We start from the raw sequence: 15482 nt of genomic DNA, 5'->3' as shown, positions 1-15482 counted from the left end.
ACTTGGAAGAGCTGGGGAGGCAATCATGAGTTTGAAATATAGGTAAGTTTCAAACTTGACAGATTTCAGACTTCCAAATATTTCATAAGTTTGAATTATAGGTAAGTTTCAAACTTTACAAATAAGAATTCAAGTTGGAAGTCGGATATAGAGTTGGGAGTTCAGTGAAGAGGTTCAAGCTAGAGATTATTTTAAAAGCATGTAGGTAGAAGGATGAATGGGGAGGAGATGCTCTCTGTGTTGCATTGTCATTCCTTTATGGTTTTGAGACTACCAGTCTAAATCATGACTTCTTAGATTGTCTCCTACATGTGACAGCTGCAGTTGTCTTTTTCAGACAAAATTTTATTATGTAATTCTCATCAACAACTTAAACATATTCGGTTGTACAGTCAGAATTTTCTATCTAGCTTGCTACGTGCTTGCTGACCTTATTTCTCTTTACTCCCTGACAAATTTAAGTCCACGCAGCTTCTTTCTTGGCTAAGCACTACTTTTTCCTTTAATATTCTTCACCAGTCATTCTTTCCCAAACCTGACTTCTTCAGAAAGCCTTTCCTTTTAAAACCCCTTGCTGATTTTTCTTTCTCCCAGTTTCTTCAGTTCTTTGTAATTTGTAAATGGCATCTTCACGTGTGTACGTGTGAGAGGTATACACTCAATAAGAGTCTATATCTTTTAAGTACAAATTATCAATAAATTGGTGCTTACTGAAGAACCTGTTACATTAAGTAAAGTTTTTTTCTCCTAACAGGATGAAAGATACGATCATTTGGATCCTGCTGAAATGGAAAAAGTTGAAAAATATATCAGTGAAGCCATGAGTTGGCTGAACAGTAAGATGAATGCACAAAACAAACTAAGTCTCACTCAAGATCCTGTGGTGAAAATTTCAGAAATAGTTGCAAAGTCAAAGGTAAGAAACTATAAACTTCTCTTTCTCATGGGTTCAGTCACTAAAATTTTTTAATGGGAGTCATACTTTGAGAAATAATCAACTTGCAGAAGAACACAGAAAAACAGGAATTTGAGGCTAATCTTTAATTTTGGGAGGGGGGAAAAGATTCTAGGTGGGAACATCTCTGTTCCTTGATTTAATTAATCATATACACAAAAGTGTTTTTTAGATTTTAAGTGTCATACAGAATGAAATAAAGCACTGCGACAACTCCAAATATGTCCAATTTTTCTAGGCTGGAAAATACTTCTGAGTCTCCCCAGTAAAACTGCAATATATGTTTGTCTTTGACATAGTTTGAAATGTGTAAAATTCCATGGTAAAATCTTACTTCTGAGATAAACTTCCCAGTTGAAAAAACATTGCTGCTGAAAATGTCAAAGGTTATAGAAAACACTATGAAAAACATGGTGACAAACTTGATAATAAAGATCAGCGTCTAAGTAGAAAGATGAGTAAGACACTGTAAAAACAACCGACAAAGAAATACATGTCCAACAAACACATGAAAAAGTATTCATCTTCATTACTAATCTAAGAAATTCAAATCTCTTTTCTCCGATTTGGTTGTGTGTTAACATTTACAATCTTTGCTGTAATTGCCAAGGGTGTGAAGAAATGGATGCTCTTCCTGAGCAACTTGGTTAAATTTGTTACTATTTTTCTGGGACATCATTTCAGAATATGTATAGAAATTTAAAATGAGTTTACCCTTTAATACAGAAATCACAGTTCTAGGAATTCATCCTAATTTGACTGTTGCATAAGTATATCCAGATAAATACCTTTGCTTATGATAGCAAAAAACTGGCAACAACCTAAATACCTATCAATAAGAAACTTGAGCGCTGGCATAGGGAGGAGGGGAGGGAAGCTCTAGAGGGAGGGGATACAGGGATATAGGTGTAAATACAGCTGATTCACTTTGTTGTACAGCGGAAACTGCACAACATTGTAAAACAATTATATTCCAATAAAGATCTAAGGGGGAAAAAAGAAACTAGATAAATAGATGCATATATAACACCTTTCAACAATTAAATACAGTATTTAAGATATAGAGATAAATCTATTTAGTTATAAAGACGATATAACATATTGTTGAGTGAAAAAGGAAAGATTACAGAATCTAAATAAAAGTTATCTCACTAGATAACTAGCATGTTCATAGATTTGTATGTTTGGATATATGCATGTGCACGGACATACATCTAGTAGGACGTTCACCAAAAGGTTAATAATGTTAGTCGATAGGAGATGGAATTGCAGGTGATTTTTTTACTCTAGTTCAGTATGTTCATAGGTATTTGATTCATTTTTTTAAAACCAAAACAGGTTTTGGGGTGTTTTTTATTGAAATATATTTGATTTATAAGATTATATTACTTTCAAGTGTACACTAATTTAATATTTTTACAGATTATACTTCAAAGTTATAAAATATTGGCTATATTCCCTCTGTTGTACAATATATCCTTGTAGCTTATTTATTTTATACATATTAGTTTGTACCTCTTAATACTCTACTCCTATCTTTCCCCTCCCCAGTTCCCTCTCCTCACTGGTAACCTCTACTTGGTTCTCTATATCTGTGAGTCAGTTTTTGTTGTATTCACTCATTTAATTTTTAGATTCCACATAAAATAATAACATACAGTATTTGTCTTTCTCTGTAAGCATAATACCCTCCAGGAACATCCATGTTGTTGCAAATGGCAAATTTCATTCTTTTTTTTTATGGCTAAGTAGTATTCCATTGCATATATATGCCACATCTTTGTCCATTCATCAGTTGGACACTTACATTGCTTCCATATCTTGGCTACTATTATAAATAATGCTGCTAGGGACATTGGGGTGCATGTATCTTCTCCAATTAGTATTTTCATTTTTTCTGGATATTTACCCAGTAGAATTGCTGGATTATATGGTACTTCTATTTTTAGTTTTTTGAGGAACTTCCATAATGTTTTCTATAATGGCTATACCAATTTACATTTCCACCAGAAGTGTACCTAGGTTCCCTTTTCTCCATATCCTTGCCAAAATTTGTTATGTGTTCTTTTTGATGATAGCCGTTCTGACAGGTGTGAGATGGTATGTCACTGTGATTTTGATTTGCGTTTCTCTGATGATAGTGATGTTGAGCAACTTTTCCTGTACCCAAAACAGGTACTTTTTTTAATAGTAAAACAACAAGAGTATTTTCCTTTTGAGAAAGTTTTGCAAAGAATCTATAGTAATTACTCCTAATCAGATGAGATGCACAGTGTGATAAGAACAGTTCGCCATTGAACCATTTCCCCAGGATGTCACTTCCTGTCTTTCCATCCCTATCCCAATTTCTGTGACACTGGTCTTGAGAGAATTTAAAGTTTTTCAGTAGCATTATTGAAATGGTCTTTTATTTCTGTGTAGAAAAAGCAAGGATATAGAAAATATATCTCTTTTGAATTATTATTAAGTTGATTTACTTTCATGGCTTATTCTTCCTTCAACAGAAAAGGGTACTCTGCTGTTTTCAGAAAGTAAATAAAGTTAGTGTATATATTTATATAATTCCATTAAAATTGTTTTCATGTAAATGTTGAGAAAATTTATGAAACAGGTATTATGTGACATAGTTCTCGTAACAAAGTTTTAGGCATAATTTAAAGGAATGAATTAAAAATTATTCCTGGGAATACCCTGGTTGCCCAGTGGTTAGGACTCTGTGCTCTCACTGCCAAGGGCCCGGGTTCAGTCCTTGGTTGGGAAACTAAGATACTGCATGCTGCGTGGCGCAGCCAAAAAAATAAATAAAAGTTATTCTTACTTGGAACTTCCCTGGTGGTGCAGTGGTTAAGAATTCGCCTGCCAATGCAGGGGACACGGGCTCGATCCCTGATCCAGGAAGATCCCACATGCCATGGAGCAACTAAGCCCATGCGTCACAACTACTGAGCCTGCACCCTCTAGAGCCTGTGAGCCACAACTGCTGAGCCCATGTGCTGCAACTACTGAAGCCCGTGCACCCCAGAGCCTGTGCACTGCAACAGGAGAAGCCCACCCACTCACCACAACTAGAGAAAGCGTGTACGCAGGACAAAGACCCAACACAGCGCCCCCCCCGCCAAAAATTAAAAATAAATTTAAAGTAAATTATTCCTGCCAAAGTAAACTGTATTTACATTATGAGGGAAAAAATTTTAGGAACAGTAAATCTAGAATGTATTATTAAAGACTGAATAGTTTCTTATCACCCCTGACAAACACTAGCTGAGAAGGCAAATCCTTCATTAAGGTATTTTAAGAACTGGACTTCCTAGGTGGCACAGCAGTTAAGATTCCACCTGCCAATGCAGGAGACACGGGTTCAAGCCCTGGTCTGGGAAGATGCCACATGCCACGGAACAACAAAGCCTGTGCCCCACAACTATTGAGCCTGCACTGTAGAGCCCGTGAGCCACAACTATTGAGCCCATGTGCCACAACTACTGAAGCCCACGCGCCTAGAGCCTGTGCTCCGCAACAAGAGAAGCCACCATAATGAACCCGCGCACCACAATGAAGAGTAGCCCCTGCTCACCTCAACTAGAGAAAGCCCGTGTGCAGCAACTAAGACCCAATGCAGCCAATGAATAAGTAAATAAATTTATTAAAAAAAAATTAATTGGTTAGCTGAGCTAACAGCTATTCAGGAATGTGGAAGTATGTGGAAATTTAGAAAGTTAATGTGGACTTTAGAATGCTAGTGGTAGTGGTAACGTATTTAATATTTTTAATATAATCAATTTTCTTCATGTCTTTAGGAACTGGATAATTTCTGTAATCCCATCATTTATAAGCCCAAACCGAAAGTAGAGGTTGCTGAAGACAAGGCAAAAGCTAATAGTGAACACAATGGACCAATGGATGGACAGAGTGGGACTGAAACTAAACCAGATACAACAGAAGACAGCTCACAGCATACTAAATCTTCTGGAGAGATGGAAGTGGACTAAGTCTTAATTTTACCTTCACGTAATTCAAACAGTGCAAGTAAACCACAGGGTCCATTCTTTTACATCTGATACACACAACAGATGTTTAGTTGTTCTTAACCACTTTTTGTCATTTGTTTTTTGGAGTTGTTTTGAAAAGTGTTTTCTCTTGAGTGCACCTCTCCTCATTTCCATTGCTGCTTATGTGAAGCTTTAGCTGAATATAGATTAACAAATCAGTTTAAGCTTTCCTAATATATTGTATGTCAAACATGCAAGATTGATAAGTAGTTGGCAACAAACTACCTTATTTAAAGCTTCTACTTGGATAAACCTCAGCTCCTTTATTCAGGAAAGGATACTATATTGCACTATTGTTCCAGAAGCATAGATTTAATTGCATCATTATTTTGAAAAACAAATATTGAAATTGATGTGGTTTAAAGCCACCAAGGCACTGTCCTTTTTCTAGTTACTGTATTGTTATAATTTAATTATTAAAACATATAAGAGGTTCCTTGACAAATTAGTCCATCTCATTGGTGTGCCATGAGAACTTCAAAACTGTTGTCATCATATAAATGAACTAAGTCACACATTGAAAGGGAAAATGCACAATTTTATGTTAAGGTGACACCAGCAGTTCACTGTCATGTGGATTGATGTTTCTCAGAGTAATTCAGTGTCTTTAGCACTTGAAACTTCTGATCTACTTGTCCTGAAGACCAGCTGCTGCTAAAGTAATGCTAGCCTAAAAATGGTGAAGCATTTTTGATGAAAATAACCTTCATGTTAAGGGGGAAATGCTGTTGACCAACTCAGACATGCATCTGTGATGTTGATAGCCTTGTTTTAGTTTCAATAGTTGTTTTGGTTTTCTCAATTGACTTTGTTAATATGTTAACACAGGGTAGGGAGAAATGGCACAATGTGTATTGCATTATATACATTTATCACTGATTTACTTAATGTTAACATAGAACACTAAATAAGCAGTAATACTTGAAAAGAAGCATTTATACCGTAAGTCTTAGGAAATAATGCTTGTAATAAACTTAACTGTGTTACACAGCAACAGGCAAAATATAGAATGTTACATAGTGTAATATGATATGATGTGATTAAATTATAAGTTCCTGCTGTTACGTTACCTGTTCAGACCTTGGCTCCAGTTTTGGTGCTTCATATATAAATTATATGGGAAAAGGGGCTGTGAAATTAAGATATTTTAAGGACTTAATCTGTGCTTCATCACCAGACTTGTTCATACTGTTCAGTTCTGTCCAGAAGCTTGAAACTAAGTATGGGAGCAAATTGAAATGACTTTTCAACCTACAAGAAAAAGAAGCATAGACAATGCATAGACACTTGTGTGCTTAATGCTAATTAACTAGATTGACCTAGGTTAAAATTTTGAAAAGCTCAGTTTTTCCCAAAGCTACATCTTTATATTAAGAATTAACATTGACTTTTCTTTAGTAAAAATTGAGAGTTTAATATCTTTAGGGATAGTCATTACTTCTCACAGCTAGTTCTCTTAAGAGAGATTTTGTTTCTACAATGTAGTCTGCACTGAAAGGAAAGTATGGAGCAATGCATTTTGCAGGGATTTTTATTCATCCTTTTTGAGGGAGATGTCCCTTTTTTGCATTAAAAAATCATATAGACCCAATATATTTTTAATGTTTTCAAACTAATGAAATAATTATATCCATTAGTGATGATGAAATACATTTTTTAAAAGCATGTATTGTTACTTCCATTTGTATGTTAAATATATAGGTTCACTTCATTAAGAGAATCAAAGTTATGAAAGGGAATATGTAACAGTACACATAGAGTTTTATAGCTTTTTCTTGTGTTAAGAAGAAACTCTCCACCCACTGTGTTAGGAGCTGTACCTCCAAAACTAATTGGGAATACGTGGGAACAAACCTTTTTGCATCTCAACTGTCTAGTACATCCTGACATTTTCAGTTCCTTAAGTCAGTTTATATAGTTCTGTGTTTTAGTCAGAATTATAATATTCCAATTGCTGCAGTTATGTAACACTTCACTTAATAAGTTAAATATATCCACAGATAATATGTATACTTTTCCTACCCATTTTTATTCAACTTAAATGATCTTCAAAAGCCCTTAACCTTATAATTAGTTATTTATTGAATACATTAATAAAAGAGAAAATGTTCTCCTTAATATAGTTTTGGGTAGAAGGTATGGGTTCACTTTAATTTTAACCTGTATGAAATATGTAGTGCTTAGACAAAAAACTGAAGATCTTTTTTCAAAATAAAAAGCCACTATTTTAGAAGTTATTTTTTAAAAATACATAGCAAAATAGGATGTTTTCCTATAGTAAGCAAATAAGAACTAAGTATGTAGGAAATGATTAATAGGATTAATAGGAAATTATTAATCTAATGTATTAATGTATTAATCTAACACACTTCGACTCTATGGAAAAGGGTAAATTATTTGGTTTCAGAAATCAACTCCTGATAGCCAATCATACTGTGATTTTAGAAACAAAGATTGCTAAATAATATAATGAAAGAAAGTCTGCAATGTTTTAATTCCTTAGCAACATACAGAATACTTAAGTTTTGAAACAACTCTCAATACAAACAGCACACCAAAGAATTAGGCTATTGGAATAACAGATAATCTCAATTTTAAAAAGGTAAAAATTAGACTTTAAGAAGAAATAAAGAGTTCTTAGACTTTGGGGAGATCAATTTTTAGTATATTTATGATTATATTTCCTAGCTAGAAGCCTTCGAAGTGAATTTGGGGGATTAATTATCAATAGGTTAAAACATTTTATCCAAATTAGCACATCTTCAACTGTTTTGAAAAATTATATTTAAAGATAACAGACATTTGAATACAATAATCAATTGACCCAAAATAGATTTAACCATCCCTGCATTTTCATAAATTTGAATTGTAACATTAAGCCTACAAATATTCCCATCAGGATTTTCTGTTTTGTTTTTAATAGTTGGTATTTGGTAGTCTACAACAAAGCCTTGGCATTAATTTAACATATCACAGATTTACAAGTGATAGAAAAATATGACTTCATCTTTCTCAACTTTTAGAATTTTACAACAAAAAACTTCAATTTTAAAGTAAATGTTATTTTGTGGTTAGACTTCAGAAGTTTTAAGTGGAATTTGGTTTTATATTGGATTCTGTAAAACTTAATGAGAGGCATATTTAAGTATATTGATATATCAGTATTTAAAATCTGATGGTATTGATTAAAGTCAGCCACTGATGACTTTTCAGATGACATAAGTGTAGGGATGCTTAGTTTGAGTCTCATGTTTTATTATCCTCTTAACTACAGTGTTTTGTAACTGTCATTTACCAAACTAAATAATCTTCTTAGTCAGTTTCAGAAGAGACAGACTTTTTGATCAAAAAAGAAAAAAGTTTTAAAATTACCTTTTGTTTTTTGTCAAGGTTTGATTTAAACCAAAATAAAATTTTTTTAAAATTTCCATGAAGCATATAATCTTTTCTTTTGATAAAAATAAGATTTAATGCAGATCAAGACCAAGTCTTTAACCAAAACAAACAAAAGCTTTAGTTATTTAACTTTCACATTTCAAATATAAAATAAATTAAAATTAATATTCTTCCATATACTTATGTTTCCTAACTAAATAGCTATGGGTTTCTAGTATAGCCAGATGTCTCAGTTTTTTCCCCTTGCTAATAAATTCAAGGGTAATTGTTTAATACAATAACAGGGCACCTGGAATTTTTAGAATATTAACAAACTGCTTAGAAGAAAAGAAAAAAAACCTAAATGTCTATGGCCGTGGTCAGTACCTATAGGTGGTAATGGCTCTTTCACCTTCCACATCTCTAGAGGGTAGCTCTAGCATATTGTTAAGAGTAAGCATTAAAAGAAAAGGCATGTCTGTTAAAATACATTATTAAATGACTTGGAGTTTTCAAGTCAAAGAAAGAAAACTAATAACTGAATCATGAACATCTGATTCAGTCTGTCAAGCAGGTCAAAATCCATATCAACAACAAAAATTAATGGTATGATTTTTGCTTTGGAACCTCTAATTAACTGTCATGCCCTAGGTCACGTGATGAGTATTAGGGAAGTATTGATTACCCATCCTATAAAGAGATTAGTGAACTTCAACAGATTAGTGAACTTCAACATGTTTTAAATAGTTTAAGTACATTATAGTATATGCACTATAAATGGAAATCATCTTAGTCTGTCCTATTACCTTGTTTTATTAATCTCTCATTCAGTTTTAGACTCAAATATATCACTATATTTCTCAATTATATTTTGCTTTTTATTATGGATTAGGCTTTAAGTCTTTTACTTCATGGATTTTAAAAATAGTTTTCCTTTTACTTTGATAGCTACTTTTATTATCTGTCTTCTTTTTACTTTAAAACCAAATTTTATTGTTAAGAATTTTTTGACTCTTAAATTCATACTTGAAAAGCCATGTTATAAGTTTCCATATGTAATATCTCTAAAATTTAATAGTGGCTTAATATATTTTTCATATGCTGGCCTTTGAATACTTTTAAGTAGTAGGTCAATTCTGTGAGTAATGTGTATTAAGTAACCGTCCCTCATTTTTAATCCAAATATGAATGTAGCAAAAAGGGTCAGAAATTCAAAATAGTTGTTAAAGATTAGACACCTTCAGTTCTTTGCTGTTTTCTGATTACATACATGTGTTGTGCATCTTCCTTGTTTTTTTTAGAATTTCTTAAGTTTTTGCTTCCAAGACCTTGAGTTAACATGCTCTTGAGATCATATGGACCCACCCAGAATGTAGATGTAAAAATAAAAATGTAATTAGAAATTGAGATCTAAGTAAAGGAAGCTTTAAAGTGTTGTGGTTTTTTTCCCCCTGAAATAATACTTTTATGGCTTAGTGTCTTGCAAGGAGACTCACATTAAAGTAAAAAATTTTATATTTGGCAGGATGAAGCCAATGTTGTTTAATATAGAAGCGATTTTTTTAACGAAGTTACTTAATTATTTAGTACTAACATGGCATCCAAGTCATTTTTCTTTTCTCCAACCATTATTAAAATAATTTATGTACATAGTGACTCTGATTCCAGTCATTAGTATAAAATACCTTCTGGCAGTTTAGTTCCTACTAGCTAGTAATTTTTTTTTTTTAAGATTTCTCAATTTCCCAGTTTGTTTTCAGCATGAAGAGACAAGTGCAATGCAGAAAATCATAATCAAGTGTGATGTATCTATAAAAATAATTAACTGTGTTTTGCATACAGCAGACCTTTAGCTTCAATGAGCAGACATGAGAATGGTTTGTGATGTTAAGTTGGTAATGTTCTTACATATAATGCTAATATATATGTGGCATACAATTTTGGTTCATAAACATATCTCTAAAATGTTTACATTTGACAATCAAAGTATATAAAACATTTTCTGTGTATGTAAAATGGCATCTTCATATTAGTGAACAAATAGCAATTGATAAATACATTTCATTTTTTGATTGAAAGTGCACACTGTCAAGAAGTCATGTAATTATAAATATATATCTACTCTCTTTGAACCATGAGTTTTGAACATCTGAGGCTTAATATTCACATAATGAACTTCACTGACTTGGTGGTTTGTGGACAGGTCATCAGAGTTATTTACATAAATTTGCTTGGCAGTGAGGGGTCTGAGTAAATTGGCAAACTTTTTTAACCTTCCAATGATATTGATTCTGAAAACAACAATAGTAGTTTGCTAATATTGGAAGTGTTGTCAGAGAATAACTTGGCTTTATATTGGAAGAGAAAACCTAGCAATAAATGAATTAGAAGACTTTAGAAATTTTCAGTACACAAAGAGGAGCTCCCTGCCTAAGTTTCTCCTGACCTCTTTTTGAGAACTGCTATTCAAGGTGAAAATGTGTCAAATCACATGTTGGAATAAGAAAGCAACTGAGGTCCTCTGGTCTAGATTACAGCATTTGGTGCTGAATCTTCTAGTGCTTGAACAATTTGTGAGAATAAGAAGGATAATAAATCCTCAATCAAGAAAAATATACCCCCATGTAGTTTAAACTTTCCAATGAAATGGAAATAAAAATACTTTCAAAGTCTAAAAGGCTGAGCAATTAGCAGTTCATTCCTTTTCATCTCATATGTTGTTTCTACTACCTCTCATTTCCTTTCAATAATATTTTAAGTCATTTTTCTAGTGGTTACCCTAAGGATTACAACCAACATCTTACACTTATAATAATGTAGTTCCAATAATTATTAACTTAGCTTCAATAGTATACAAAAAAAACCTACTCCTTTATAGCTCCATCTCTTCTTACGTTGTTCCTGTCACAAATTATCTTTATACATGATGTGTCCATTAATATAGATTTATTATTATCACTTATGCATTTGTCTTTTAAATTATATAGGAAAAAACTTAACGAAAATGCAATATTATATTTTATACTTAACTATGTAATTAACCTTACCAGTATTCTTTATTTCTTCATATGCTTCAAATTACTCTCTAATATCCTTTCATTTTTTTTAACAAAAGGATTCCCTTTAACATTTCTTTTAGGCAGTTCTATAACCAAAACTCCCTCAGATTTTGTTTATCTGGGAATGTCTTGTTTTCTTATTTTGAAGAATAGTTTTGCCAGATATGGAAGTCTTGGTTTACAGGATTTTTTGGGGTTTTTTTCCTTTTAGTATTTTAAATGTCATCACACTATCTTCTGGTCTCCATGGTTTCTAATAAAGAAATCAGCTGTTAATCTTATTGAGGATCCCTTCCTTGTGGTGATTCACTTCTCTCTTGTTGCTTTCAAGATTTTCTCTGTCTTTGGTTTTCATTAGTTTGGTTATAATGTGTCTTAGTGTGGATCATTTTAAATTTATTCTTGAAGTCTGTTAAGTTTCTTGGGTGTAAAGGTTCATGTCTTTCAACAAATATGGGAACTTCTCAGCCATTATTTCTTCAAATATTCTTTCTGTCCCTTTTTCTCCTCTACTTTTGGGACTTTCATTATGCATATGTTGGAATATTTGATAGTCTTCCACAGGTCTCTTAACCTCTGTTCATTTTTCTTCATGTTTTCTTTCTGCTTCTCAAACTGGATAATTTCAGTTGACCTATTCAAGTTCATTGATTCTTTCTTCTCCCTGCTCAAATCCGTTGTTGAAACTCTCTAGTAAAATTTCATTACAGTTATTTACTTTTCAGGTCCAGAATTCACATTTGAATCTTTTTTATAATTTCTATTTCTTTATTAAGTTCTCTATTTGTTGAGACATTCTCAACATTCTCCTGGTTTTCTCTAGTTCTTGGTGTATGGTTCTCTTTAGTATTTGGAACATACTTAAGACATTCAATTCTTAACCCTTTGTCTACTAAGTCCAATGTCTGGGCTTCCTCAGACACTAGGACAGTTTCTGTTAATTTTTTTCCCCCTGTGAATGGGCCATACCTTGTTTCTTTGCATTCCTCATATTTTTTTTTGTGGAAAACTGCACATAGTAGTATTACAATGTGGTATGTCTGGAAATAATATTCTCTCACCACCCCCCTCCTCAGGATTTATTGTTGCTGCTTATGGTGGGTTGTAACAACTGTTGGTCTAGTGAATTTTCTAAATTATTTTTGTAAAGAATATACTTTTTTCTCAGAAGTATATGTTTCTTTAGCTTAGTGTTCAGCTAATGCTTTGACAGATTTCTGGATGCTGGAGCCAAAAAGACAAGATAAAAAAAGGATTCTTATGTTTTTTCAGATTTGAGGGCACTCCTTCAACATTTAGCCAGGCCATATAAAACACCACTCTAGCCTTCACTTCCTGCTTGCGCTGAGACTAAAGAGCAACCAGTATTGAAAGGCTAGGGTCTTCTCAAGTATTTTCTATGTGTCTTGCCCTGGTCATGAGGATGACCTTTGAGATTGCCTGGAATACAAAAGAAATTTTGAAAGGCCCTATTACCCCAAAGTATCTTATTCCCAGTTTGTCCTCTGAGGCTGTGTGACTACTGTGCAACTACTGCTTGTCCCAACTGTTATCTTTTGCCACAGCAGCTTATTCATTTGTGGCAGTGGTTTGTTAATCTGTCTCTCAGTGCATTTAAGGGATGCCTTCCATGGAGCGAATTCTCCACCCAGAGAGAGTTCCACATTGGGTGAAACAAAGGCAAACATCTATGTGCCACAGAACCAGAAGACAAGTCAAAACAGACAATCAAAATTCTGAGAACAAGGTCTGTTCTGTTCCCTCTGGGACCAGGAACCCACACCAAGAACACAGGTTGATGCCTTCAAAACGAGGACCAACCTGGGAACAGAGAAGTGTGGCAAAGGTAACTTAAATGCCACAGAGCTCTAATATGTGCTTCAGTCACCCTTTTCCTAATAAACCATTCACTTCATCACTATAAACCTTTGATTATCTTCCAGAGTTCCAATAAATTTGATCCTGACCGTTTTGCCAGTTTTGTGAGTGTTTCTAGGGAAGGACAAAACCCTAGAGTTTGCTATTCCACCATTTTCACTGACATTACTGGTCATACCTCTTTACCTTATTTTTTTATTTTTGGTTTTAGCAGTCACTCCAGGGATCACAATATATATCTTTAACTTTCAGAGTCTATTTGGAGTTACTTTTGTACCACTTCAAAGAACCTTGCAAACATACTTAATTTACTCCCATTTCCATTTACTCTATAATTGTTGCATCTATGTGCAGCATAAAGCTCAAAATAAAATGTTTTGCTTTTTACTTTAATTACTGATGTAAACTTTAAAGAAAGTAAGAAAATAAAAGTGACAGTTGTTTCTATTTACCCACATATTTCCCATTTCTGGTGTTCTTTATTCCTTCCTGACAATCTGCGTTTCTATGTGATATCACGTCCACTCAGCCAGAAAATGTTCCTTTGGCATTTCTTGTAGTGCAGGTTAGCAGGTAATGAATTCTCTTTGTTTCCATTCATCTGAATTAATATTTTGCTAGGTATAGAATTCTGAGTTGATAGGGTTTTCCTGCCAACCCAGCCTGAACACTTAATATGTCAATTCACTGTCTTCTTGTTCCTTAATATCTCATGAGAAGTCAGCATCATTTACATCATCGTTTTCCTGCAGTAGTATATTGCCTTTTTCTGACTGCATTCAAGGTTTTCTCTTTTTCTCTAGTTTTCATAGGTTTGATTATGATGTGCCTAGGTGTGGTCTTCATGGTATTTTTCCTGCTAGGGATCTAAAGAGTTTCTTGAATATGTGTACTTATTAATGTATTTCAAAAACTTTGGGAATTTTTGAGCCTTTTTTCCTCCATAAAAAAGAAACACTCCACCACACATTTTAAAAATTTTGTTGACTATTGGATATTATCAGTCTCTCTACTTTAGTATATCTGAAAAATTTTTACAGTAAAGAGGAGAATTAAATCTTCTAAAAAATAAGAGTGGGGGTGCTCTTACACATTTCACAGGTCAGCATTACCCTGATACCAAAACCAGACAAGGATGCCAAAGGAAAAGAAAATTACAGGCCAGTATCCCTGATAAAGAGAGATGCAAAAATCCTCAATAAAGTATTAGCAAACTGAATCCAAAAATACATTAAAAGGATCATACACCATCATTAAGTGGGATTTATTCCAGGGATGCAAGGATGTTTTCAACATCCACAAATGAGTCAATGTAATACACATATTTTCTTAAGAAAATGAAGGATTAATATCGTATGACCATCTGGGACTTCCCTGGTGGCACAGTGGTTAAGAATCCACCAGCCAGTGCAGGGGACATGGGTTTGATCCCTGGGCTCAGAAGATCCCACATACCACAGAGCAACTAAGCCCTGTGCCAGAACTACTGAGCCTGTGTCCTAGAGCCTGCAAGCCACAACTACTTGAGCCTGTGTGCCACAACTACTGAAGCCCACATGCTTAGAGCCTGTGCTCTGCAACAAGAGAAGCCACTGCAATGAGAAGCTCATGCACCACAACAAAGAGTAGCCTCCGCTCACCACAACTAGAGAAAGCCCACATGCAGCAACGAAGACCCAGCACAGCCAATAAATAAATAAATTTACTTAAAAAAAAAATCATGACCATCTCAACTGATGCAGAAAAAGCATTTATGACAAAATTCTCAACACAGCAGGTACAGAGGGAACATAACATAATAAAGGCCATATATTGACAAGCCCACAGCTAACATCGTACTCAAACATGAAAACCTGAAAGCTTTTCATCTAAGATCAGGAACAAGAAAAGGATGCCCAGTCTCGGCACTTTTATTCAACACAGTATTTTAAGTCCTAGCCAGAGCAATTAGTCAAGAAAAAGAAAATGCATCCAAATTGTACAGGAAGAAATAAAACTGCCAGTATTTACAGATGACATAATATGTATCGAGAACCAGAGGCTCCAACAAAAAACCTTTAGAACTAAGAAAAGAACTCAGTGAAGTTGCAAAATATAAAATCAATACACAAAAATCAGTTGTGTTTCTATACATTAATAAACTATCAGAAAAAGAAATTAAGAAAATGA

The 15482-nt window shown here is 33.7% G+C and overlaps 1 protein-coding gene across 4 annotated transcripts in view; it reads left to right on the top strand.

Annotated features, from left to right (window-relative positions):
- The window catches only part of HSPA4L (heat shock protein family A (Hsp70) member 4 like), a 58900-nt gene extending 50471 nt beyond the window's left edge, over positions 1-8429 (top strand). For all 4 annotated transcript variants that reach the window (XM_057704381.1, XM_057704380.1, XM_057704382.1 and 1 more), the window contains 2 exons: positions 755-916; positions 4750-8429. In XM_057704381.1, the coding sequence (XP_057560364.1) occupies positions 755-916; positions 4750-4941 (354 nt within the window). In that variant the 3' untranslated portion in view covers positions 4942-8429. The remainder of the gene's footprint in view (positions 1-754; positions 917-4749) is intronic.
- The last annotated feature ends 7053 nt before the right edge of the window (positions 8430-15482 follow it).

Source organism: Hippopotamus amphibius, chromosome 13 (genome assembly GCF_030028045.1).
Source record: "Hippopotamus amphibius kiboko isolate mHipAmp2 chromosome 13, mHipAmp2.hap2, whole genome shotgun sequence".
NCBI classification, from domain to species: domain Eukaryota; kingdom Metazoa; phylum Chordata; class Mammalia; order Artiodactyla; family Hippopotamidae; genus Hippopotamus; species Hippopotamus amphibius.
The sequence above is the reverse complement of the archived record's forward strand: the minus strand, read 5'-3'. Positions and strand labels throughout refer to the sequence as shown.